General features: G+C 31.5%; 2 protein-coding genes across 2 annotated transcripts; one reads left to right on the forward strand and one right to left on the reverse strand.

The window, feature by feature from the left end:
• Nucleotides 1-2,659: 2,659 nt before the first annotated feature.
• On the forward strand, nucleotides 2,660-7,560 carry LOC149497789 (uncharacterized). Its single transcript, XM_089719723.1, has 9 exons — nucleotides 2,660-2,952; nucleotides 3,177-3,304; nucleotides 3,784-3,864; nucleotides 3,953-4,041; nucleotides 4,136-4,210; nucleotides 5,054-5,115; nucleotides 5,200-5,259; nucleotides 5,662-5,856; nucleotides 7,133-7,560. Exons 2-9 carry the CDS (start codon nucleotides 3,182-3,184, stop codon nucleotides 7,213-7,215), a joined length of 768 nt encoding a protein of 255 aa, XP_089575849.1. The 5' UTR covers nucleotides 2,660-2,952; nucleotides 3,177-3,181; the 3' UTR covers nucleotides 7,216-7,560.
• A 1,644-nt stretch (nucleotides 7,561-9,204) lies between these two features.
• On the reverse strand, nucleotides 9,205-13,562 carry LOC105629126 (putative pre-mRNA-splicing factor ATP-dependent RNA helicase DEAH2). The gene is made up of 7 exons (XM_089719409.1): nucleotides 13,024-13,562; nucleotides 12,209-12,411; nucleotides 11,020-12,104; nucleotides 10,476-10,601; nucleotides 10,122-10,360; nucleotides 9,740-9,858; nucleotides 9,205-9,652 (listed from the first exon to the last, which is right to left on the reverse strand). Exons 1-7 carry the CDS (start codon nucleotides 13,324-13,326, stop codon nucleotides 9,526-9,528), a joined length of 2,202 nt encoding a protein of 733 aa, XP_089575535.1. The 5' UTR covers nucleotides 13,327-13,562; the 3' UTR covers nucleotides 9,205-9,525.
• Between the last annotated feature and the right edge of the window lie 12,561 nt (nucleotides 13,563-26,123).

A 26,123-nucleotide genomic window follows, 5' to 3' on the forward strand; every position in this document is an offset into this window, starting at 1 on the left:
GGATGTGTATTTTTTGTTTACCCTTTTCATGGCATGTACAGGGCACACAGTTGGGCCTATTTCATTTTAACAATAGTATCATATTTTGTAAATATAAATTACATTATTTTTGTAAACAGTATCAGCATGCTATTATATTCAATATACATTATGACTTCAGCATGTCAGGCCATACAGTCAACCAGTTTGTAACGTCTCGACTCGGTTTATTCGGGTTTACGGGTGGACCGGGAAGGGGTATTACAATAATATTTATGTCGCTTGCTCCACTTGGTGGCTATTTATAGCCACTGTTCGACTCCATTGGTTTTTTACAAGTCTGATTTGATTACCTTCAAATTTCTTCCTCTATTGGAGAGAAGATCTGTGCCTCTTTCTGCATATTTAAACAACTAAAGACTCTAGATAAAAACATCATAATGATGTCAATAATAACTCAATACTAGATTTGAAAACAAAATCTCAAGATATGGACAATAGTAAATCCTAATATTTAAATGACGATAACTCATATTTGTATACAGATCTACAGATTATTTGCAAAAAAATAAATTAAAAAAAAGGAGGAGGTTGTGAGAGCTCATCGTGGCCACTGATGGAAGAAGAAAAAAGACCTTCTAGGGAGAAAGATGACTTTAATCTTTTATTAGTTAAATTGTTATCTAACAATTAACCTAACTAATAGAGCAAATAATTTTAAAAAAATAACAAAAAGAATTCAATTAAAATAATTAAAAATTGATAATTATTGTTTAAATTTATTGTTGTACTTTCAATAATAGAACATAAAGATGTATGAAGAATATTTTAATTATCAATTATTTAGAAATTATAATTATAACTCAATTAGAAATCTTACTAATTTACCACTTTATTATAAATTATCAATATATATTTTTAATTCTTATAGAAAAAGATCACTATAAAAAATTTTAATTTTGTTCAATTATAAGATTTATTATTATTTTATGTCAAAGGGTTTTCTCCTTATTGATTAATTACTTCTTAATCTTAGAGTTATTATTTAGCTTGAATTTTAATTATTTTTATTTTTCCACCTTGTTTAAATCATAAAATATTGTTTTCATTCCTTTTTAATAATTTTTTTTAATATTTATTCATTTTTTTTACATATATATTATAATCTTGACAGTAAAATATTTAAAAAAACACCTAATATATTTATCATTTTTCTCAATATTGACCAATCATATTTAAAAATAAAAAATAAAAAACAAATAACTATATGACGAGTATTAACAGATAACATGCAATGCACATTGTTAAATACTAGCTAATACTTCTAGAATAAGCTACACCAAGAACATTATGATACAGTTAATACTGAAGATCATCTGGAGGGGCATGTAGAACATGAATACCTAAATTCAAAGAAAAAAAAAACATAATTAATTAACTAGTTGGCACAAAAATTAACTTTTCGAAAAATACAAGCGTCAATCGTGATGGAAAAAACTCTCAATGGAAAGAACTAGAATACGAAACAAAGCAGGGACTAGAGGTTCCCCTCTAATGAGTCCGGACTACCAAAAGATTATCACTTTCAACCAAAACCTTAGAAAAGCCTCTATCAAAGTAAGTTTAAGACCTTCCAAGATAGCCCAGAAAATCATAAATTCAAATAATAAATATTAGTTTACCATATTACCCTTTCAACGGGTCAAAGCTTGAACCATCACAAGAGAAGTCACAAGCAAATGTAATAAAAAAATTTTACAATTAGTCAAATGCAATCCAAAAATTTCGGACAATGTTATTAGAGTCATTTGCAAGATTACAAGGCTGTGAAACTGCAATAGAAACTTATACAATAAAACATTTGGGGGTTAAATGGGAATATTTTTTAGATTTTAAAAATCACTCCAGAAACTCGTAGCATTGGTCTTGAAAACTCTTAATTTATTGCTTCCTCTGTACCAACAATACCAACTCCTTCAACTCGTTCTACAACTGATAATAATATTGAAAAAAACATGAATTCAAATTTTAAGAGACAGCAATGAAATTTAAGAAACCTCACGTATTCTTGAAAAAAAAAAAAAAAAAGCAATTTAAGTTTTAGAGGGTCCAAGCAAATACTATAGAAAAAAAAAATTGTGCAAAATATATGGACAAAAATGAAATTTTACAATGATTATCTAGTTCCTCCCTTTTTCACAAAAAGTGACATCAATATTATTAATTTTAAGCATATTTCTTACCAAAATAATTTTACAGATAAAATTTGTCTACTCCGAGTTTATCAATTTATGAATTATGTCATGCACCAAGACAATTAAAAATAATTTTTTTTAATAAATATTATTATTTTATCTTTTTTTTTCTCAATATATAGTCTGAGATAACGTCGTTTAAATTAAAATACTGTTTGTAATTAATTTTATTTGTACGTGAGTCCTTATAGATGATACTCGATGCATATGAGTCTTTCCCTAATTCTACTGGATGCACGCTATAAGGAATATAAAGTTTAGAGGACAAAGAAAAATGCAAAAAGCCATTTTGTACATATAACAGTAACCAGCCCAAAGACACATCCAACAGAGTGGGCTGAAAGCCTTACAGAATGAAGCATTATGGGCTTTTACCGATGGAGCCTTAATCGGCGGTCTCTTTGCCTTCAAGACCGGGATGGGAAAGCCCTACTCTCTCTGAACTGCCTGGTTTATCCTCTTTTTTCTCCAACAACCAACAAATTCCCAAAATTCCTTTCACTACTTGCTCTACTACCAAACACAGCTTCCGCTTACGCTTTTCTCCTTTCTGTCATGGTTAACATATGAAACTTCAACACCCGGAGTTTCAGTTTCAGATATACAGACAAAGCTGCACTCAACAATAGGCCAGTCGGCGAGAGAGAGAGAGAGGCAGAGTGCTTTTGCATAGCTCCTTTAACTGTTTAATTCACACTCAAGCCTCTTAGCTCGCTCGGTATATTAAATCTATCCAAAACCCTAACGTGATTCTTTGATTTGCTATTTTGTTGTTTCATTTTCATGGAATTTATGTCATTTTTTATTTTTCATTATCAGTTTTGGTGGTTTTTGTAGTAATTCGAAGCAGAATTTCGTTTTTAATGCATTTCTTGCTAATGTGGTATGGTGTGCGAATGGGTTTATTAAAGTATCTTTTTTATTGTTTTACGGGTGATATAGAAGAGATGGATCGGTACCAGAGGGTAGAGAAGCCGAAGGCGGATACGCCAATAAATGAGAATGAGATTCGCATTACGACTCAAGGCAGGATGAGAAATTATATTACCTATGCTACCACTCTACTTCAGGTAAACCCCTCTCTTTTGCTCCCATTTCGTTTATTCTTTGCTTGTTGTATTGTGTTTGAAACAAATTAAATGATAATTCTAGTGAAGGTTTTAAAGCATTGTTTACCAGGTAAAATTGCAGCAATTGTTTTGCCTATGCCCATCTTTGGTGGGAATAAAAGCTATTCTATACCATGTTTGTTTGGACTTGTTTTGTGACAGAATTGTTTGGTGGTTTTCTCATTTGAGAAAGCAAGTAGTAAAAGAATGTTTGGTCTGAAATGGAGAATATAGTAGAACATGGCCTTATAGTGTGTTGAAAGTTTTACATATTGAAGTTCTACTGGTTGAGTTGGACTTGGACCACACAATATTAATACTTGTCTCAATTTTCAATTTTAATGCTAGACTTTTTTTTTTTTTCAAGTCACTCTGGAGGATGTTTTACCTGTTTTATATTTCTTTTTTCCCTATGGATGTTGATGTGTGCTTGCTTGCAGGAGAAAGGGTCCAATGAAATTGTTCTTAAAGCCATGGGCAGAGCCATAAATAAGACAGTGATGATTGCAGAGTTAATTAAGGTGGGATGTGTGCTCTGTTTCTTTCTTTCTCGTGCTCCCACTATCTCTTCATGAGTTTTTTTTTTTTTTTTTTTTTTTTTTCTTTCAGAGAAGGATTGTTGGTTTGCATCAGAACACTGCAATTGGGTCAACTGATATCACAGACATGTGGGAGCCACTAGAAGAAGGCCTTCTTCCGTATGTAACTTTTGATTTTTACGCTATCCGGAATCATACAAATGCCATTTTTGGTGTGTAAATCATGCAATAATTGGTTTCTGTTTTCTTTCAGTCTGGAGACTACTCGACATGTTTCAATGATAACAATTACTTTTTCAAAGGAGGAGCTGGATACATCCTCCACAGGGTAATTTTGAATTAATAGTGCATGTCTCTGATTCTCTCTGTTAGCAATTTAACTATCTTGGTGTTTTTATCATTGAGGTATATGGTGCTTAGACAATGAGCAAGGTCAGGTTATAGATGAAGCAACTCTTATTTCAGTTATATGGTTGGGTTGTGGTATGGTTGACTGAGTGAGTGGCGATATTTTTGGTTTGCTGCATTTATCATATCAGGCTGTCTAAATTTTTCTAGCATAACACTGAAATTTACACTCAAACAATTGACACAGATGCATGCTTTTTTTTATATATGTTTGAGAAAAAATAACAGTGGTACATGGAACCCATTTGGATTAGCATTTCTTCTTGTTTTAGCATTGTGAAGTATGTAGAAAAGTTGATCTGCTACTGGTTTTGGCTTTTGGGATATACAGTTCTCTGTTCTCTTGAAATAAAATATGATTGGTTTGCATGACTTCTTGTGGATGGTTCATGTTTGTAAAGTAGTGACTTTTATTGGAAGGTGTGTGCTGAAGAACAATACAATTTTAAGAGATAAACACGCTACATTGAATGGTTTGTGTAATCCTAAAGTCTTGTTCAAACCATCTTTTTAGATTTAACTGAAAGTGTTCAAGGGACTGCGTATAAATATAAATATAGATGTAGTATTATCTATGAACACAAATTTAACTGTTTGCTATATTTTATTGGACACCTTTCACTTGTAAATTTGAAATATTTGTTTTCTGGATACTGAAGTTTCAAAAGAATTCTTTATTCTTTGTGTTTGAGTTGTGACATTTAGATTCTAGTTGATATCATTGGGATCATTCCTAATTTATTTCTCCTATCTTGCAATACAGATATCAACCTCCTCTTCCAATTGATCAAGTGAAGCCGTTGAATGAATTTGAGGATGAAGGAGGTGCAGTGATAATCTTTTCTATGTATTTGTGAAGCTCTTTGCTGTTATTAAAAAAAATGATCATATGCTCTACTTCTAATTCAGAAAGTTCGCCGAGGATGCGAGGGAGGGGACGTGATAGTTGGGGAAGAGGAAGGGGTAGAGGTAGAGTTCCTTTACAGCTTATTTGTCTTTTATGTTAACTTTATGTTCAGCCATACAGGTTAAAGATCTAAGTGGATGTTTTTGCACTTATAAGAAAAATACAATTGACTGGTTTTTCTATTATAGTTTATTAATCATCATAGTGGTAATAGCCTGATGGGGATAATTTTGGTACTTTTATTTGTACAACTTATATTCTTTTTCAATTTTATTTGCTTTTAGTCTGGTTTGAAGTCATAGTTATGTGATTTCATCTTTTCTTTGGATAAGAAACGACGACGTAAATGTCCATAGTGTATATATATCTAGGTAATGATATATTGATGGGGTCCTGTTTTATGTGACAGCTGGTTTAATTGTCTCATTGGGTCATGATTCATCTTATTTTTTCCGTTTTTGTAGGAAATTACAATGGAGCAAGAGAATATAATGGTGATGGTTGGGATGGTGGGCGTGGTTATGGTGGCAGAGGTCGAGCTCGTGGAAGAGGCCGTTTTTTCCGAGGCCGTGGTCGTGGTCGTGGGCGAGGATTTGGTGGTCAATCAAGTGGATATTATGACTATGGTGAATTTGAGGCAGTGCCTGCCCCTGGTCGTGGTGAGTTTCTAACAGAGATTTAAATTCCATGCCCCCCTGCACTACGCTGCTCTATGTTTTCTGAATACACAAAGTGCATTAGAACTTTTGGATGAACTTGGCCCTGAATGAACTTTTTGGATAATTATGTTGTGCTTCTGTTTGTGTCGCTAATGAAACATCTTCTAAAATCTTAGGTAGTTCAGCATGATGTACTAAGGGGTAATATGATATGAACAAGTTATGTTCCCTCATTTTTTTGACAATTGTATAACAATTGGTGGTTATTGTGAAGGCAAATTGCACATTCAAGTCTAGCATTCCCGTTATCTTTAATTGCACTTCCATTTCGTGGTAATAGCTTGCAGTTAGAGCAATAAGAGCTCTTATTTATGATTGAATTTAAGAAAAATCAAGTGCAGTGCCTGCCCCTGGTCGTGGTGAGTTTCTAACAGAGATTTAAATTCCATGCCCCCCTGCACTACGCTGCTCTATGTTTTCTGAATACACAAAGTGCATTAGAACTTTTGGATGAACTTGGCCCTGAATGAACTTTTTGGATAATTATGTTGTGCTTCTGTTTGTGTCGCTAATGAAACATCTTCTAAAATCTTAGGTAGTTCAGTATGATGTACTAAGGGGTAATATGATATGAACAAGTTATGTTCCCTCATTTTTTTGACAATTGTATAACAATTGGTGGTTATTGTGAAGGCAAATTGCACATTCAAGTCTAGCATTCCCGTTATCTTTAATTGCACTTCCATTTCGTGGTAATAGCTTGCAGTTAGAGCAATAAGAGCTCTTATTTATGATTGAATTTAAGAAAAATCAAGTGCAGGAAGATGAATATTTCTGAGTGTTTTCTGTCATTGCCAGGTTCATTGTGACTGCTGTCTGATACTGATGCCTCATTTTCTAAATAAGAAAAATCTAATGGTATTTGCCAATTTAACAACTGTTTCCAGAATGCATGGAGAATGCAGATGATAGGTTTGATACCGTGAAGTGAGCATTTAGCTGCCTTTGTGCACAGAAAATCTTTATGACATGCCAGTAGTTTTTAATTCTCTTTAAATGCATCAGATTATACCTCGTCTTGCTTTATGCAGAATGACCCATAATCCTAGTATGAACTGCAGTTTTAGTTAATTTACGTCAGCTCAAATCAGAATTCTGCTGTGAACATCACTGATATTTGGCACTCTGTACATTTATGAGAGCAAATGAAATGAATTATTTTTATAAATTCACACTTTTCTGTCCTCATCACTGCTAGTCTATGTGAATTTTGCAGGGCGTGGTCGTGGCAGGGGAAGGGGCCGTGGGCGTGGTCGTGGTTTCAGGTCAGAGGGCCCTGTCCAAGCTGCAGCTGCTTGAAGTTTTAGAAACTATAAAATAGGTGTGCAGTTGAAAAGTGATACATGGATGCCTGCTCTGCTTTGCTTGTCTTGATAAATTTTGATGATATTTCTGGGCATTGTCTGTCTTAAGTTTCTAAGTTGTGGAAGTGTTGGTTGCAACCATGGTGCTTGCAGTTTTGTCTTCCTGTAGGAGTAGGGATTATTTTTGTAGTTACTGCTGATCAGGTGTTTAGCATACTGAGAAAAAGGTTGTACATGTTTTTCTTTTTCCTATATAGGAATATGATAGAGCAGAACATTCTTTTATTCTTAATAACATAGTTGCTGCATGCTAATTTTAATGTAGTTTACTATTTCTCAACTCCTGCAAATTTTCCTGTTTCCTTTCTAATGTATATTTCCTTTTGTTCGTCCCCGAAAAATACAAGTATAATAAATATTGCTTTAGTATTTTCTGGAGGTAAATCAATGTTCCGTGGAACGATACAAGCAACATACAAGGTAAGGAAGAAGAAATAAACATGTAGACACTTGTTCTCTCTTTTTAATATAAATATATAACCTAATGTATTGATGATCTTAGGTCACTGTTTAAGGACACATTCGATGCAAATAAATACCATAAAATTTTATAGATTTCGTTTGAATTAGGCGGAATATATAAATTCATCTGTTAGCAAAAGCTGCTATTTCTAATGATGATATAGTTTAAAGGGATGTGCTGGTGTTAGTATAGAGGGATGCTCATTCTTTACTTTCTCCTGTTTTGATGTTCTTCAACCAGATTTTTTTCACTTTAGAATTCTGAATTTTAGGTTGGGTCTATGGGGAAGATTTATTGGTCTGTTTAATTGGATTTGTTTTTCTTGAATTTTAATAATATGAAAATGTAATTTCAAAAAAGAAAAAGCACCGATAGGTAGCTCGAATTGCTCCAAAGAGCAATAGTTCTTTAATTTGTCGAAAGTGGTAAAAGGGACCAGCTATTCGTAGAGAAAGACGCACATGGTTGAGTGCGGAACCTACACATTAACCTGGAAAGGATATTTTACGGTCAAATCAGCTTGTTTCATGTTACATAATAATTTTGCTGATGTTATTGGTCCTTTGGAAGATGCTTTGGTCTTGGCAAGGACCTTAGAGGTTCGTTCCTTCTTATGGCTTTTTGCACATGATCGATTGCTTTCTTTCTGATAGTGAACGACTTGTTTCTTTTGTAATAAAGAGGAAATCAATATTCCATTGCTGCAGTTTAGGATCATAGATTTTACAGCAGTTTCACAACCTTGTAATTTTGGGTTCCATTTAACTCTTGAAAGCTGTAAAATTTCCATCTATCACCATTGCTTGTGACCTCTCTTGTGATGGATCAAGCTTTGACCCCCTAAAAGGTTACTAAGACAAATTACAATATTTACAATTTTCCATAGTTATGAGAATTTGATGGCTCCTAGTCCTAGGGAGGTACTACCAAAGGGAATTTGTTCGGCATAGTTAATGTATTAATTAACCTCTCTAGAGTTAAACTAGGTAGAGTTAAACTAGGTAGAGCATTGCGGAAGCTATAAGCCTAAGATGCACATAGTGTAGTGCGTGTATCGCATCTCATCGTCATGAGGTTTTCCTATTAGGGGAAATATATGTTGTAGCCGATGTCCACAAGGTCGCTGTGCCTTTGGCTGGATGCGATTCTCGGAATTCAGTACTTCGCTGGCCTAGGTTTAGAGAGTCAAAGCATCGTAGGAAGAGTAAAGGGTGTAAAGCTTTTATCTTACAGCAAGAACGCTTCAAGATCAACTCTACTTCAAGCACGAGTGAAGCTTTTGAATTTTTTTTAAAAAACATTCAGTCAGCAATTGACAGAGCCAACGTATAAATGGGAGTTTTAACTTTGAACCTTTTACACTGTTCCTACCAAATGAAGAGCGTACTGGAGAGAAAACAATCAGAATGCAGTTTTCCACCTACAGTAGGGAGATGGGGACTGGGAAGTGCAGAGGGTCAGTTATCTAGATTCAAATGGTTCCACTTTTCCGATGTTCAACTAAACATTAATAGCAACCAACGCCATATAGCCACATCTAAAAAATAAATGTGAATGCGAAGGGTACAATAGAAAATGCTGATTTCTAAACCTATAATTTCAAGAAATAAATGGAGCTTGACCGGTTGAACCGGAGAAGGGCATAAAGCACCCAGGGGGAAAGGGGATGATGGCGGCACAGTGGGAGGATGTTGTCATACAATAGCACTTTAAGGAGCACCAATGTCACACTATCAGGTGAAGAAAATTGAATAAATCAAAATATTTGGACATGTTCACACTTCATTTTTTATTCTTGCTCTCTTCCTTCTCCCTCTCCCGCTTCTTGTAAAGTCTCTCGAGAACTCGCTTGGCCTCACAATTAGGGAAGTTGGCTAAATCATAGTAATGCGGTGCAACATCTACTAACCTGTATAACAGAAGACATTTTATCACAGATCTTAAAACTTAATGGGGAACTACAATTGCACAAATAATAGAGGAAACGGACACTAACCATTCACCACGAATATCAGTCACTGTACGAATAAAATTCCGACTTGTTAGGACATATTCATTATAAATAACCCACTCCGGCTTATGATCTAGACAATTTGAAGGATGTAAGTGCACCACCTGCAGAATAAATCAACCAATAGATGAATGCCACGTATACAGTTTCCTATCTCAAATAACTAAACTAAAACAGTGCATCTCTGGGGAAAAAGAAAACAATAACAATAATAACCACACTAAAAAACGGTACATATATTACAGCACATGAAAAAGTGCATGACAGGAAACATGTAGAAAATAACAAAAAGGATTTACTCAACTAAGATTTCATATCTAAGTTGGGTTGGCAAGAAAATGAAGTAATTAAAGGAAAAGTAACATACTTGGTTGTCTTTCACTGTCAGGTAGTGCCCAGTTCGTTCCAGGTGAGCAACCTGCATAAAATATCCAGCTAGCATAGCCTTTCTTATGTTGACATAGTAATCGCGGCTGTTGAATTCAGTGCTGCATAACTTAAGGTTGAACCTTGCCATGATGCGTACAAGCTGTTGTCTAACATTATCAGCAGCCTTGAGAGCCCGATGATTGACAAAATTTTCATAGCACCAAGATGGATCCTCATCTGCAATCCATTGAGGAGCAAAAATGACATTCTAATCAGATAATCAACATTTAGAGAGAATAAAGTAAGATAATAAAAAAAAAAAAAAAAAAAAAAGCAATCGGCAATCACTTACTGTTCTGCTTGTATGCATGGTATACATTCAACAGCGTCAGGTGATCTCCATCTATGTGCCCAAACCTAGCTTTTGCTTCATCAGCAGCCTTTTGAGCCTCCCTAGGGCGGACAAAGCAATTTGGTACTAAAGAAAGAATTTGGTTATCACAGAAGAGGCCCATTGTAGGTCAGCAGATGCATACAGGCGAGACGACACCATTTACTTCATGAGATGAGATAATACTGAGAAACTGCAACTATCTGCATCAGCACTTACTTAGAATCTGATGGTGCATGCCAACCGGGGGCATGGTACCCATATAAGACAGTGGCTGATGACAACCTAATTGGATGGCTTTAGTTCTTCAACTGCACGCATGTACGTACACTTGCATACACACACGAGCAGTTGAACAACTAAAACCATGCACAGCAATGAAAACTGTGCACATGCCATATGATGGAGTGCATTCAATGATGATGCAACCAAATGGCATCTACTTATATTATTCAAGACCAGACTCAAGACTAATACAAAGACAAAAGGAAGTAAATGATAATACCTGAAAGCATTGCAGAAATTGAGAGAATCTCATTTGAACAATTGAATTCAGGACTCACAACCAGCATCTTTGACATCTGAGGATCCAAGGGAAACTCACTCATGATCTCCCCCAACTTTGTCAAGTTTCCATCATCATCTAAAGCTCCCAAATAATTTAGCATTTCTAGCGCTCGCATCAAAGTTTCAGGAGCGGGAGGGTCCATAAAATCAAAATGCACCAAATCATCAATTCCAAGTTTCTTCAGTGTTAGAACTGTATTTGCAAGATTTGATCGCAGTATTTCAGGGTATGTCTGAGGCTGAAGATCTTGCTGAAAACTTTTCTCCGTGTAAAGTCTGAAACATTTCCCTGGCTGAGTTCTACCAGCACGCCCCGACCTCTGGTGAGCGCTTGCCTTTGATATTGGGGAAACCAACAGGGATTCAACACGCACTCTTGGATTATAAACCTTTTGCTTGGCAAAGCCTGGGTCAATGACATAAACAATGCCATCTATGGTCAAAGAAGTTTCTGCTATGTTTGTTGACACAACAATCTTCCTACCAGCAGGGCCACCCTCTGTCAGGGGAGGTGGAGCAGGTTCAAAAATTTTCTGCTGCATGGCAGGTGGAAGAGTTGAATACAGAGGCACTACTTTCACAGGCCCTACCTGATCCCCCATATTTCCAACTTCTTTTGTTATTTTACGACATGCATCTTCTATCTCCTCCTCACCTGTGAGAAAAACAAGTATGTCCCCCAATGGTTCATACATGTGTATCTGGACAACTGTCCTAATTGCTGCCTCAAGGTAGTCCCTTTCAGGTTCTTGGGTGTAGAAAATCTCCACTGGATGAAGTCTACCAGGAACCCTCATCAGAGGTGCATCGTTGAAATAACCTTGAAACTTCTCAGCCTCTAGTGTTGCACTCATAACAACAAGCTTCAGATCAGGTCTATTTCTTAAAACTTCTTTAAGTAGCCCAAACAACACATCTGTTGCCAAAGTTCTTTCATGAGCTTCATCAAGGATTATTACTTTATATCGTTCCAAAAGTGGATCAGTCATTGCTTCTCTTAAAAGCATACCATCTGTTAGGTACCTGACATTAAAAAACGCCGAAAAATTCAGGAACATGCCATTTAACCCAATAGTAAAATCAAGTTATAGAGATAATAATAGAAACACATTGCATGAATAACTCACTTCAAAACCGTTTTCGCGCTGCTACAGTCTTCAAAACGGATGCTATAACCGACCTCTTCTCCAATAGTCACATCCATCTCCTCAGCAACACGCCGAGAAACAGACATTGCAGCCACTCTACGAGGTTGGGTGCATCCAATCATCATCTTCCTACGCTTATCTGGTGATTCTATATCTACAGCTTCCAAAACAAACTGGGGAATCTGTAACATGAAACAGGTTACCAATATTTTCTACGTCCAACAACTACAATATTAATTTGAAATCAAATTATGAAACGTAAAAATTGCTTGTGAAGTTCTACAGTCATCAGAAATCTTCCAGTACAAAAAATTTAAGAAAAATATATTAACATCTTTTCCAACACAATTCATGCAAAAGGGAACATGTTTGTGATACCAAAGAAAATCAAATTATAAGATATTAAGAAAGAAGAGGAAACCAAATATCCAACTTTTCCTGGCTATCAGTAAACCCAACAGCAGTTTACCTTAGTGACTGCCAGTCTAGTATGTAAAACTATTTAGTCATAATAATTGTTCTGCAAATATTTAGTCCACCATGTAAATACAGGAGCAAAGAACTCCACAGATGCTTACAATATAAGAACTCGTCACATAAAGTCCTCTTGACTTTGCTCACCACACATAAACATAATAGTCATAACAAGGAACATTCATAAACATTCAAAACGAGGGCCTATGACACCGTCCCAACATCTAAATATAACCATCAAGCACCAATGCTAAGAAGGTATCCTAATAAGAAAGCAGAGGATAATCAACATTCAAAAGGGGGAAGATTAACTAACCAACCTGAGTAGTTTTGCCACTACCAGTCTCACCGACAAGAACAAGGACCTGATGCTTCTTTAACGCCATCAAGAACTCCTCCTTTTGGTGCCAAACTGGTAGAGTCTTCCTCTTCTCCAATATTTCCAAGTACCTTTGAGAGTATGGCCTCCCAGTCCAACGATTTACCAAACTGTTGTTTCCATTGTTGTTCATCATCGTTATCGCTGCTACTCCTCCGCCGTTGGTTTTCCCTATCTTCGCTGAGATGGATGTTTCATCCACCACATCAAACAAACTCACCTTCCTTTTCCTCTCGGTACCCATCCAAATCCAATAAAACCTAACCACAAAGAACCGTTGGGGACCTGATTGGGTGAACTTGGATTCGAATCGAGAGAAAAAGAAGAGAGATTTGGTATTTGCTCAAGATTACAGTAAAGCCTAGAATAAGAGAGCAGGCGAGCAACGAATGAGAGCAGAAGAGAGCAGACTCGATAAATTGCTTTAGGGAAGAGACGAGTTGCGAGAGAGTCGGCAACGAAAGAAAGCGAGCGAAAGAAACACAAGAACGTCTACGGCTGCTTATATGCTTAGGCTTCAGATTGAAAACCCTACATCAAAACGACGCAGTTTGATGTAAGCTTACTTGTCGGTTAAACCAGCCAAATCCAAAGTCAAAATGAGCTTTAGCGGTAGCGAGCTTGATTTAAGACCTCAACCGCCCTCCGAACTTTATTACTTTAAGCTCCTCAACATTTACTTTAATTTATTAAATACTTGAATATAATTTTACTTCAATTTATAAAATTATATTCATTACAAATTTTATTTTATAAAATTATTTTATTAAACGCTTTAATTTATAAAATTAGATTGATTAAATAATTAAAAATAAAAAATTATTGTTTTAAAATTAATAATAACCACATATCAAACTATTATTTTGCATATAAATTCAAAAATTCTGAAAATTATTATTTTTATTATGGAAAGATATGTAACATTATTAAAATTTACTCTCAAAGGTTAGCCTAATGGAAACCACGCTAGACAAATTTTTGATGGTCGTGGGTTCAATTTTTAGGGGCATCTAAGCAGTTAATCAATTCCTGCATGGATTATAACATTGCCGATGCTCGTGGATCATACCCTATGTGTATTGGAGATTTGTCCGGTCCATATGGAGGGGGCATTTGCATGGACCCGAGATGGAGAACAAGAACTACATTTGTCTGCTAGTCAGTCCTAAGGGCTGGACACAATCCCGATATCAAAAAGAAAAAATATCAAACAACAAAATATTATCAAAATTTGTAAGTATAAGTGCATAATAAGTCATCAATAAAGTTCAGAGTGCCATATGATTAAAATTACAAAGTTTAGTGGTTAATTTATGTATTTGTCTACCTTTTTACTGGTTCAACCAATAAAATCATAAAAATATGAACCATATAAAACTGAAAATTTGATACGGTTTAGTTTAATTTAATGGTTTAAACTGTTAAATGCACACTTCTAACATAAATTATTTTGTTAAACTACTTAAACAAACTATTTATTTTAATATTTTATATACTACTTCTATTCCATAATATTTGTCACATTTATAATTTCACATCTCTTAAGAAAACTATTAAAAATGTCTAAATTACAATAAATTATTGAGTAAATTGACTATATTACCCTTAATTTAATACTAATTTTCTAAGAAGACTATTAAATTGAAGTAATAATTATTAGGCATATACAAAAAGTAAACACGGAAAAAAAAATATTATTCTTTGAAACTACAAATGTAACAACTATTTTGAAATAAGCTATTTCCTCAAATGTGACAAGTATTATGGAACAAAGATAGTACATTTTTTCTTAACTGTTATATAACTTTTTATTCAACATTTGCATGGCTAATAAAAATTATAGTTATTACTCTAAAAAAAAAGTATAGTTATAGTTTATTCAATAAATTTCTGTTATAAAATAATATAAAATTAGAGAGAAGGAATAGAGAGCAAAATACGGAAGAATATGAGGGTGTTTATTAATGATAAAAAGCCGCATATATATAATTACATAAATGGAATCCTAATAGAGTCCTACACAAAATTAGGAAGATAGAGTTCGTAATAATTAAGAATATAGACTTCTAGTCCATATAGGACATCTACTTATTTTATAACACTTCTCTTTGATGCCCATTTTTCAAAGAATATATCTTGTTAAAATCTTACTAAGAAAAAAAAATCCAGTAGGGAAAAAATCTTAGTGAAGGAAAAGAGTACATTATTTGTTTCTTAAATACACGTTGAAATACTGCCTCATTAAAAACTTTTACCAGAAAAATTTAGTGGGAAAAAAAAACCTTGGTTAAAAGGAAAAAGAGTACCGTGCATATTTACTCCCCTTCATGAAGATAAATCTTGAGATCTTGGGATTCATATAAAATCATTTTAATAATTTAGTCATATATGTAGATTCATAGATAAATTTTCATTGATGGAATGCTTGAACTTCAGATCGAAATAAAATTTTATATTCTCAATATCTTTCATCTCAAATTCTTTCTTTGAGAAATCTATAATCTTTGGAAGCTCTTGAGGAGTTCCAATAATGTTCATAAATGACAAATTCATATTAAAATCTCTTTATGAACATATAACATTATTATTATAATATTCTTTTAACAAATATTCACTAATCAAGAGATCACCTTACTCATGACAGCATATAAAGCAAATATCAAAAGTATGCTTTCAATAATAAAATATTATAAAAAGAATATAATCATAAAGTAATATAATATTTTCTTAGCCATAAACATCATTAAGGGAATTTTACCATATGTATTGAGATTTCTTTAATCCATATAGAAATCTTAAATATATTTTTCGAAGTCTCGATTTGCTACTTTAAGTTTTTTTTTTCAGTTTTCATGGATATCATTATCCAATAATCTATATAGAGCTCTACACAATTTGATTGAATAAATCTCTCGAGAACTTATGCTTGAAGCAATTAAAATCCTTCAGGGATTTTCATTTAGATACCTACGTTAAGTTAGCATATAAATAAGCAATCATTAATTCATTAAACACATTTAGAATTTTCATAAATTACCAAACTAATCAAATTATAATTGTATCTACCACATGAAGGTATTTATCCTAATCAATATCAGTTCCTTGTGAAAAAACATATGCAACAAGTTTGCTTTATATCTCATGGCCTCATTTCAATTTCGCACAAATACATATTTGTATTCTACTAGCTTGACATCTCTTGATGCCCACAAAATTTCAAATTTTAATTTTCAAGTAAATTAAATAACATATGTTTCATTCTATTTTGGCAATCAATTTCATATATACGTTCCCCAATAGACAATACTCAAGATCCTCATTTTTTTCACAATATCCAGCGGTATATCATATATAAAAATATCGTCGACGTTTATTTTTATATCGGTTCAACCTTTGTCCAGACGACATAATTTATTAAGATCTCATTATTCTCAATGATTTCAAGTACTTGAATTTCTTTTGGAAACTTATTCTTTATATCAGAGACTTCTTCCGCACTTTGCTCTCTAGAGCTTGACCGTCTTGAATATTTGCTCCTTTTCTTTTTCTAGAATTTTTATCCTTGAAACGGATTGATCTATCACGCTTCAGGCGTGCCTTAGACTCATTAGCATAAGCAGTTTGTCCTTCAAGAACTTTAATTCTAATAGGAGCATTTTGCAGTTAATATGTGAGATTTAATTATCTCATTTTGGATTAGTAAATATATCTTGCAACTAATTTGTAATATTTGCAAATGAATTATCTTTTAAAATTTTAAATTTACACTGCCTTGTATGAGGATCAAGATATAATAACGATAATTATTTTTCAATTAATTATTCTTTTAGCTGTTTATTTTCTCCCCCTAATGTCGGGATCCATAACAATTAGCAAATTTGGTCATAAATAACTTTCTTATTTTTGAAAGTTTTAGATAGATAGATGTAAATTCATACCCGACATATTTTCCAACCTCGTTTGAGGATCATTTTAGTGCGTTGTGGTGGAGCAATTAGAACATACGCCGCACATTTAAAAATTTGTGGATGGGTAATATTTGGTTCGTGACCCAAAAATCAATTATAAAGGGAGAACTTATAATAAGTTATTGGCTTAATGCGACTAAGTGCTATTAAATTTAATAGTATGTTCCTCTTAGAAATAGGGAGTTTCATTCTCATAATAATCCTTGCAATTATTTAACAAATGATTATACTAAATCATTTTGAGTATAAATAAAAGCAACAACGAATTGCGCTAAAATTATTTCAATTAACACATGATATGTAAATTCACCATCATTCTCAAGATAAATCAGCTTAATAGCATAATCTGGAAATTATATTCTTAATCAAATTATTTGCACAAATAATCATGTAAACTTCCGGTTGCATATTGATAATAATCTTTGCAAATTTCAGGTTACAAGTTAATAATAATCATGTAAATATTTTTTGGATGCATCCATAATATATCCAAATAAATTTATCAATAATTTTCCTTTATAAATCCCAAAAAATAAAAACAGTTCAATTTAAACTCTTGGTGACGCTCAATAATTAATTTACTTTTAGAACAAACTAAGCATGAAAAATTCATTAAATTTGAAGAATCTTCTGGTTCTTCAATAAATATCCATATAATGATAAAATTTCCTTTTTCGCATCATTATTGATTAGGATGGTCAAATTGATCATGCCAAATAATAAAGTACTTGGATTTACAAACTTCTGGTTTAAAACCATACTTATTTAAATCATTATCTATACATATTTTAATAAATATATTTGGAATAATGCATTATGCATAAAATTCATTTCTTTATGTAGTAATATTTGTTATTCGGAACCTTTAAATAATATTTTACTACCAAAGCCAAATTTGCCTCTCAATATTTTGGTGTACAACAAATATATGACTAATATCTATATATGCCACATTATTTGTACCACTTCTGATGGTAAATTTTATTTTTAATTATGTGGCCACCATTGTTAAGATCATTACTTCAATTGTGATCTTTGTTAACATCATATATTATTGCATTCACTTCAGAGAATGCATCAAATCTAGTTGGGTAGATTTCACTACTCCCATGTCCAGTATTATGTATAATTCCATTCACTTCAGGGAATGAAGAAAATCTAATTGGACAAGTTTCATGATATTATTTAGGAGTGTGATACTTTGCTCAATAATAAAAGGATATGAAATAGATCCAAAGTTTATTATAAAACTTTTTCTCTCGATATTGCTACTTCAAGAGTATATTCGAGGTATAAATATCATTAATAATTCTAGATCAAGAGGTAATATAAGCTCCAAATATAATAACAACAATACAAATTATATTTTAAGAAATAAATCAACATTCTCAAAATTGGTAGCACATGAATAATATCTGTCAATATAAAATAATAATTATAATAATAATAAAATAATCTTAATGTCGCAAAATCAAAATAACTTATAGTTTTACGATTTTGCAATAATATATTCATTCTTGTGAGCTTTTAGATGTTGTACCTTTCTTTCAAACCATTCTAAAGAATAAATGGATATTTAATTATCAAATATACAGTAGAAGAAAATTATCGCCTTTAAATTATTTTGATTAGATTCTTGATTTTCTAACTTCTATTGTGTCTTCAAAGACACATAGCATCTAATATAAATAATTCGAGCCCATAATATCAAGGTTATAAATTCAAGATCTAGAAGATTTTAAATAATTATAATACACAATAAGATCATAATAAATAATTTAATCATGTATTAAAAAAAATAAATAATTGAATAATAATAGATCTTATTGATAATTAAAATTGAATAAATCGAAGAACCAATTTGATTATAAGATCCAAATATAACAACAATCTTTGTAGTTATATTTAACATATAAATTAATCAGTTGTCGAAATAGATGCCACTTCAATATTATACACCAATATATATTTAATAATTATAATAATAAAAATAATGAGTTAATGTCGCAAAATGGCAGACGAGCCAAACATGTCCTCATATCAAAGAAAATCACAAATTCATAACTAGATGCTAAGCAGGTATTTGAGCATTAAATGTACTATATAAAAAAAGATGATGCTCAACCAAATTATTTTATATAGTATATATTTAATTAAAATTCAATCCCGATTCGATATCAATCTTTTAAATTATAACTCTCTACTTTCACTTATCGATGGCCAAGCTGGGTTTAAACTTTACAGTATTGTTCTGAAAATCGAACCGTACCGACCGGTTTGACTGGTTCAATCGTGAATCAAATTATGGTCCGTCGAAGTTGGCTAATTAAAATGGAGTTTAAAAAACCGGATAAGAACCGGTGAGAATCTATAAAAACCGGTGAACAGACCGGAATTAATAACGGTTCGAATTTAAAATCTGGTTTTTGGAAGTTAAGTCTCTATTGCCGCTTCAAACCAACAGCGGCTTTCAAAACCTCGGTTTATTAATGTACAGATGTGTATGAGTGTGAGAGCATATATATGAGAGAGAGGGGAAAAAAATAAGATATTTATCATAATGCATTGAGAAGAAATCTCAAATAGAGTTGCGACTTATTGTACTAGATATTAATTGACGTTTGAAAGAAGATGGGATCTAGACGAAGATGAGATAAAAAGAGGAGTTTGACAGCTTAGAACATCTCTAATACAACTATGGATTGTGACTGACGTGTCTTGATAAATAGAAGTTGTGGACGATGATATGGGTGAATATATATTTATAGATGTTAGATTTTAAAAATGACTCTCCAATACACGAAAAAGAAATCAGTTTCAGAGTAAGAAGAAGTTTGAGCACGAATAAAAGAGAACGCATAAAATACAATAAAAAAAATAAGAAAAATAAATAAATAAATAGGAAAAAAAAGAACAAAAAGCTGATTTATGCTATCTAATAGATTCTCTAACAATAGAGAGCGTGATAGACAGTGTCTTTCTTTCTTTTTGACACGTAAGATTCACGTGTTAAACAGAAATAACATTGAAAAAAATTTTTATTTTTAACTATAAATTTTTCAGACGTGACAAATAAATTAAAGTAATTTACGATTGTATTGATATGCTCTTAATGAAAAGATTTCACATTTTTTGTGCCATGTCAGTTGCAACGTGGTGTCCTTGCACTTCAATTCATGTAAGTTTTTTTCCCAAGGACAAAGCTGCACCCATGAATATTTTAGAAATTGAATCGTTTACTTGCACTAATGTCTAGTATTTTTTTTTTTTTTTTGAAAGGCACTAATATCTAGTATTAAGTGCTAATTTTCTAATATTTTCACCAACGAATTTAGTTTATTTATGTCAAATTTTATAAATTTAATTTATGAAAATAAAAATTTTAAATATTGTATATTTTAATTTATATAAAATAATAAAGGTGAATATTCAATCAATTTGATTCAAGATGACTAAATAAATATAAACTGAATAACTTATATAAGAAAAACCACATCCTACTCAATTATTTATATATAAAAAATCTGATCGAACCATATGGAATACGGTTGAATCTTCCGTTTCAACGAACCTCTATGCTCACCAGTTCAATAACCGGTGCGATTTTTTTAGAATATTGCTTACTAGCGAATTTTTTTTTTTGAACCAAGTCTAAAGTAAATTTGACTCATTTACAACTTAATTAAAATATTTTTATAACGATTGGATATACTTCTTGATAAAAGAAAAATGTAAATTAAATAACGAGTATCTACGAGAAGAAGCAACCATGCAAAACATGTAGCACATATTATTATATTAGTCTATATAAAAGGAATAGTACGGAGAATTGGAATTGACAAAAATACTCCAACTAAATCTATGTATAGACAAAAATATTTTTCATGACTTTTACAAAATAAAATAATTTTGTTTAATTGGTTATATTGATTTCATATTTAAATTTAAATTCTAATGTGTTAATAAAATAAAATAATTATTATTATAAAAGATTATAATTATGCGTTTTAGATAATAATAATAATAATGATAATAATGATGATGATGCGTATCTATACTCTATGATTCTATAAGCCTAAAATGCATAAATTTGACCTTGAAATTTGGCCGATTATTTTTGTAGTCCGCTAAACTTTACGGGGATATAAGCATGACCTTACATTTTCATATTTGAATAATAATTGTGCTCCTCCATTAAAATAAAATATCGTTGCAAGAGTTAAATTATAATCCTACACTTTCATATTTCATTTTGGTGAGAGCATAATTATTACTTACATGTGAAAGTGTAGGATTATGATGGATTCATTGCAAAGTTCAGCGAACCACAAAGGTAATCACCTAAAATATATTGTCAAATTTATGCATTAGGTCATTCTATAATTTACATCTATAACTTATGGATGTATCTATTTTTCTATAACAATAATAATAATAAATATATTAAAGTGGGAATGGGATGATTTGAATTGCAAAAATTACTCTTAATTAATTTATTAATTAAGAATGGATAAAAATATTTTTAAAAATTTTAATTTTATTTGTTGAAAAAATAATTTGATTTTATTGATTGAAAAAATAAAGTGAATCCTTCCTTAATCTATATTTGTAATATATGATATATATTAATGTGGAACGAGAAGGGAGACATTAGAATTGTCAAAATTACCCTTAATTAATTTAAGAATTAACAAAAAATATTTTTAAAATTTTTAATTTTATTGGATGAAAAAAATTATATTAATTTTATTAGTTGAGGAAATAAATGAATATTTACTTAATTAAATTTAATAGATTAACATTTGAATATTGAAGTACCCTTCTTGGATAGATTACTAATTAAATAGAAAACTTTTATTATTTTATTTTATTAATTTAATATTAAAAGATTAATATTATTATTATAATAATAATTAGTATTTTAAATTTTTTTAATTTAATTTATTAGCTTAATTTTGTATTATATAAGACTGAATTATTAATATTATATACGAAAGTAAGTAGAAACATTAATAATATTTTACAATAACAAAAAAAAAAAAAAAATCAACCAAAGAATCTAAGAATTAAACTATTTTTCTTTTTTGAAATCAACCTAAGAATTCATATTCAATTACTATTTTTAGCAAGGGTTTTATTTTCTATGCAAGTATCACTATGCATTTATATGGACTGGATTGACACTATAATCTGGATAGGCTTAAGGGTACTAAAGCCCATAATAAACCTTATAGGAATTAAATATTTTCAATGTCTTTCACAACTAAATATCACAGGTCTTGTGCTCACCAGATACATATCGTTACAATTAATAATAGTTTGATTCTAAAATTCTAATTGAGCCATATTAACATAATACATTCTAAGAAGAATTAAAAAATCAACACATTATTAACATCTATTTTATTACACATATCTAATCTAATTACGTAACATTTTAAGAAAGAAAAGTAATTATTTCATCTCTGAAGTTTTAAAAAATTAATTAACTTATTCATGTATTTTTGATTATTAGGTACTTAGTCTTTAATTCTGTCTTATTAAATGATTTTTCCGCTTAAAATTAGAATTTTTTTCTGTTAAATAAGAATGAAAACATTGACATACCCCTTAATAATTAAAACAAACATTGCAAAAAAAATTAAAATTCAGCACATCTCATCTTCTTTATCATCAACTACTCAAACCAACCTCCGGTGACCTTGATAAAACATATACTCTTGGGTTGAATTTTGGCAGAGGTTTATTGATTTTGAGATTCGGTGATAATTCCAAATATGCAATTACAATATAGTGATCATCACCATCACCATGATCACATGGCTTACACAATCACAAAGCAAGGAAAAACAAACCTTTGGATTAAACACTAACCTGGTATATGGACCCCACGAACACCTTTTCCCAGTAAAGAATCAAATCCTCCACCTTTCCCCAACACAAACTTATGGATTAAAAACAACTCTCAAATCGATCGGGGGTTGATTCATCTCTGGTCGAGGGAAGTGATTTCTCCCGGTGAGTTCAGTTTTCTTCATTCTGACTCGGTCAACTCGATCCCTGTTGGATTCTGACTTGTTGTTCGTATTTTTTTAACCCGATACTTTGTAGGGATTCAAAGATTGCTCCGATGGGATTCTATGGCATGCTTAACGGGATTGAAAATCAGGTCTTTCTGCAGATCTATTCCAGAATAATAGCAACATCATTAATCACGTCAAGCAGTCCTAGGTTCTTTGACAGCCATTGCAAGAATGGAATCGAGATTCAACATGGAGCTTTGATTGAAAATAAAATTTTCTCTATTAAACCTATTAAAAGATTTAAGAGGTGAATTTTCACAAAAATTGAAAATTTTTCATAGATCTAGCGATAAAAGCAAGAAAATTTTGTACCCTTGATATGAAATTCAAGAGCAACACGAAAAAGAAGATCACGAGAAACAAAAGGAATTTTATTATTTTCCATTTTTAATTGTCAGATTTTATTAAGAGTAGTTTTATCATTTTAAAATATCTCTTTTACTTTTTATTCTCGTTTAACAGAAAAAATATATAATTTTAGGCTGAAGGATTATTCAATAAGATGAAACCGAGCGTTAGGGACTAAATACCTAATAGTAAAAATAGAAAGACAAGATAATTAATTTTATAAAATCTCAAGAATGAAAAAATTATTTTCCCTTTTAAGAATATAATCTCCATTTTCAATATCCGCTGGCAAAAGAGTTCGAAATATTGAAGAACCTGTAACTTAAAAAATATTTGGTGCACAAGTGAACACCTAAATTCAATGAATAGAATTAGATAACCCCCTCACTTTATACAATCACACGAATGTGCGCATAAATTAATCTAATAATCTGACTAATTATATAAACATGCAATTGAACACTCAAATGGCATAACAACATCAATCATAAACAACAACATCTTCACATAAAATCACATCAAGCGAAGATTGGCCTGTGGCGCCACGAAAGCTCCTGGCGAGTGGTCCTCACACATGGTATGTGCTCTCATCACATGTATGCCAAGGAGTCGATCATTTTTACATGGTCAATCGGTCTCATTCTTATTTATAAGTTCTCTCATCATTTTTTTATATTCTCTTTTCTTTTTTATATCATCAAGAGGACACTCTGTAATTTTTCACATCGTTTCAGATAATTAAAATTAATGTTTATAGTTGGTTTCGTACCACCCATTATTGGTGCTCCTTCACACTAATTAAGTTGTAGAAAGAAAAAAGAAAATACAATAATTAAAAAATGTGAATTGCGCTTAATTAATCAAAATCAATACATGTATGAAAAATAAATTTAACTAAAAAAAGTTATTCTAATAAGGAGATCAATTTCCAATAATTATAAAGGATTTAAAAATTGAACCTTGCATTGTATTATATAAGTCCTGCGAAAATATACGTATCTTCTTGCCTTTGATTTATACTATATATGACATAAAAACTAACGAGGTAAATAATTTCATATTTATTTTATTGTAACCATTAATAATAGAGAGATATTTTAAAAGGCAAGTTCCTTATAATGCTTGATCACAGAAAAGGAATAATAGTCAATTTCATAACGAGGTATTGATCTTAATTCACTGGAAGTTGATCCAACATTAAAAAAGTGAATTTTTATTTTTCATCCAATTGATCAAGATAAAGTAAGGAGAGCATATTTATAAAGAGGTTCTTGCAAACCATGCAGATACAATTTTCCCTAGAGATGTATAAATGGAGTTCTTTGTAGATTTAATCCTTCTTGGTTTTTAATATTGGTCATAATATAATAAGAAATAAGATGCAATTTTTTTTGTTTGTATTGTTATTTGTTTGTTGAAAAGCATGTCGGAGGCAATTGTCTTATTAAGAGAGGATTTAGGACATGGAATAAAAAGGATAAACTTTGCATGTTGGTGATTGTAATAGCAGTTATAGCCAAGCTATTATAAAATGTCAAATTTGATGAAACAAAAACAATCTATAATAGGTGCATTTCATAAACAACATGAGCAAGCTAAAACCGAGTATCAAATTCGTGTAAATATATTAATTTATTGTTTGAGATTTTTTTTACGATAAGGGTTGTCATTTTATGGCCATGATGAGCATGAATATTCAAAGTAATAGAGGAAATTTTATTTAACTTTTATAATGGTATGTTGATATAAACCAAAATAAATGTTCTATTAGGAAATGTTCTAGGAAATCAACAAATGATTGCACCTTCTATTCAAAAGGACGTTGTTGTTCATGCTTGTGCTAGAGAAACAATTAGATCACTATTGATGATGTTGATGATGATTTATTTGGGATATTAGTTATGAGTCTTCTAATATATCATATAAAGAACAAATGACTCTTGTATTATGTTATGTTCACAGAATGAGAATTATACTTGAGTGATTTATTTATCTTGTTCATATGGTTGATATTTTTGCTTTGTCATTGAAAGGAGCAATTGATTCTTTACTTACTAAACATTCATAATGTTCATCTAGAATGCAGGAAGCACATGGAAAGGAGCTAGCAACATGGAAAGGAGATTAATAGTATAAAAACCTTAACTATGAGGCACATCTTATTCATTGTTTTGCACATTAACTTCAGTTAACACTTATTACAGTTGAAAAAAATCGTGATGATGTTGCTTAATTGTTTAACTTAGTAGATAATGTGTTAACTATTGTTGGTGCTTCTTGCAAGCTTAGAGATATTCTCAAAAAGAAAAAAGCTAAAAAGGGTAAAGAGGCATTTAATGGTGGTGAACTTCAACCTATATGTGGCTTGAATAAAGTAACTAAATTCAAAGACCTAGTGATATTCTGTGGAGATCTTATTACATTTCATTTTTTTAATTTGGTTAATATGATTTCTTCTATCATTGATGTGTTTGATATTACTGCTATTGACGAGCTTCAGTTTGATCAAAGACTTCAATCACAAATGCTTCTTGATTCATTATAATTTTTATAACTTTTTTTGCCAAATGCATAAATTTACCATTGTACTTTACAAAAAAAAAACCTTGTGGCAACCCAAACTTTAGGAGGAACCTATTATG

This window comes from Jatropha curcas, chromosome 3 (assembly GCF_041381405.1).
Source record: "Jatropha curcas cultivar XTBG-Jc1 chromosome 3, XTBG_Jcur_1.0, whole genome shotgun sequence".
Taxonomy (NCBI): domain Eukaryota; kingdom Viridiplantae; phylum Streptophyta; class Magnoliopsida; order Malpighiales; family Euphorbiaceae; genus Jatropha; species Jatropha curcas.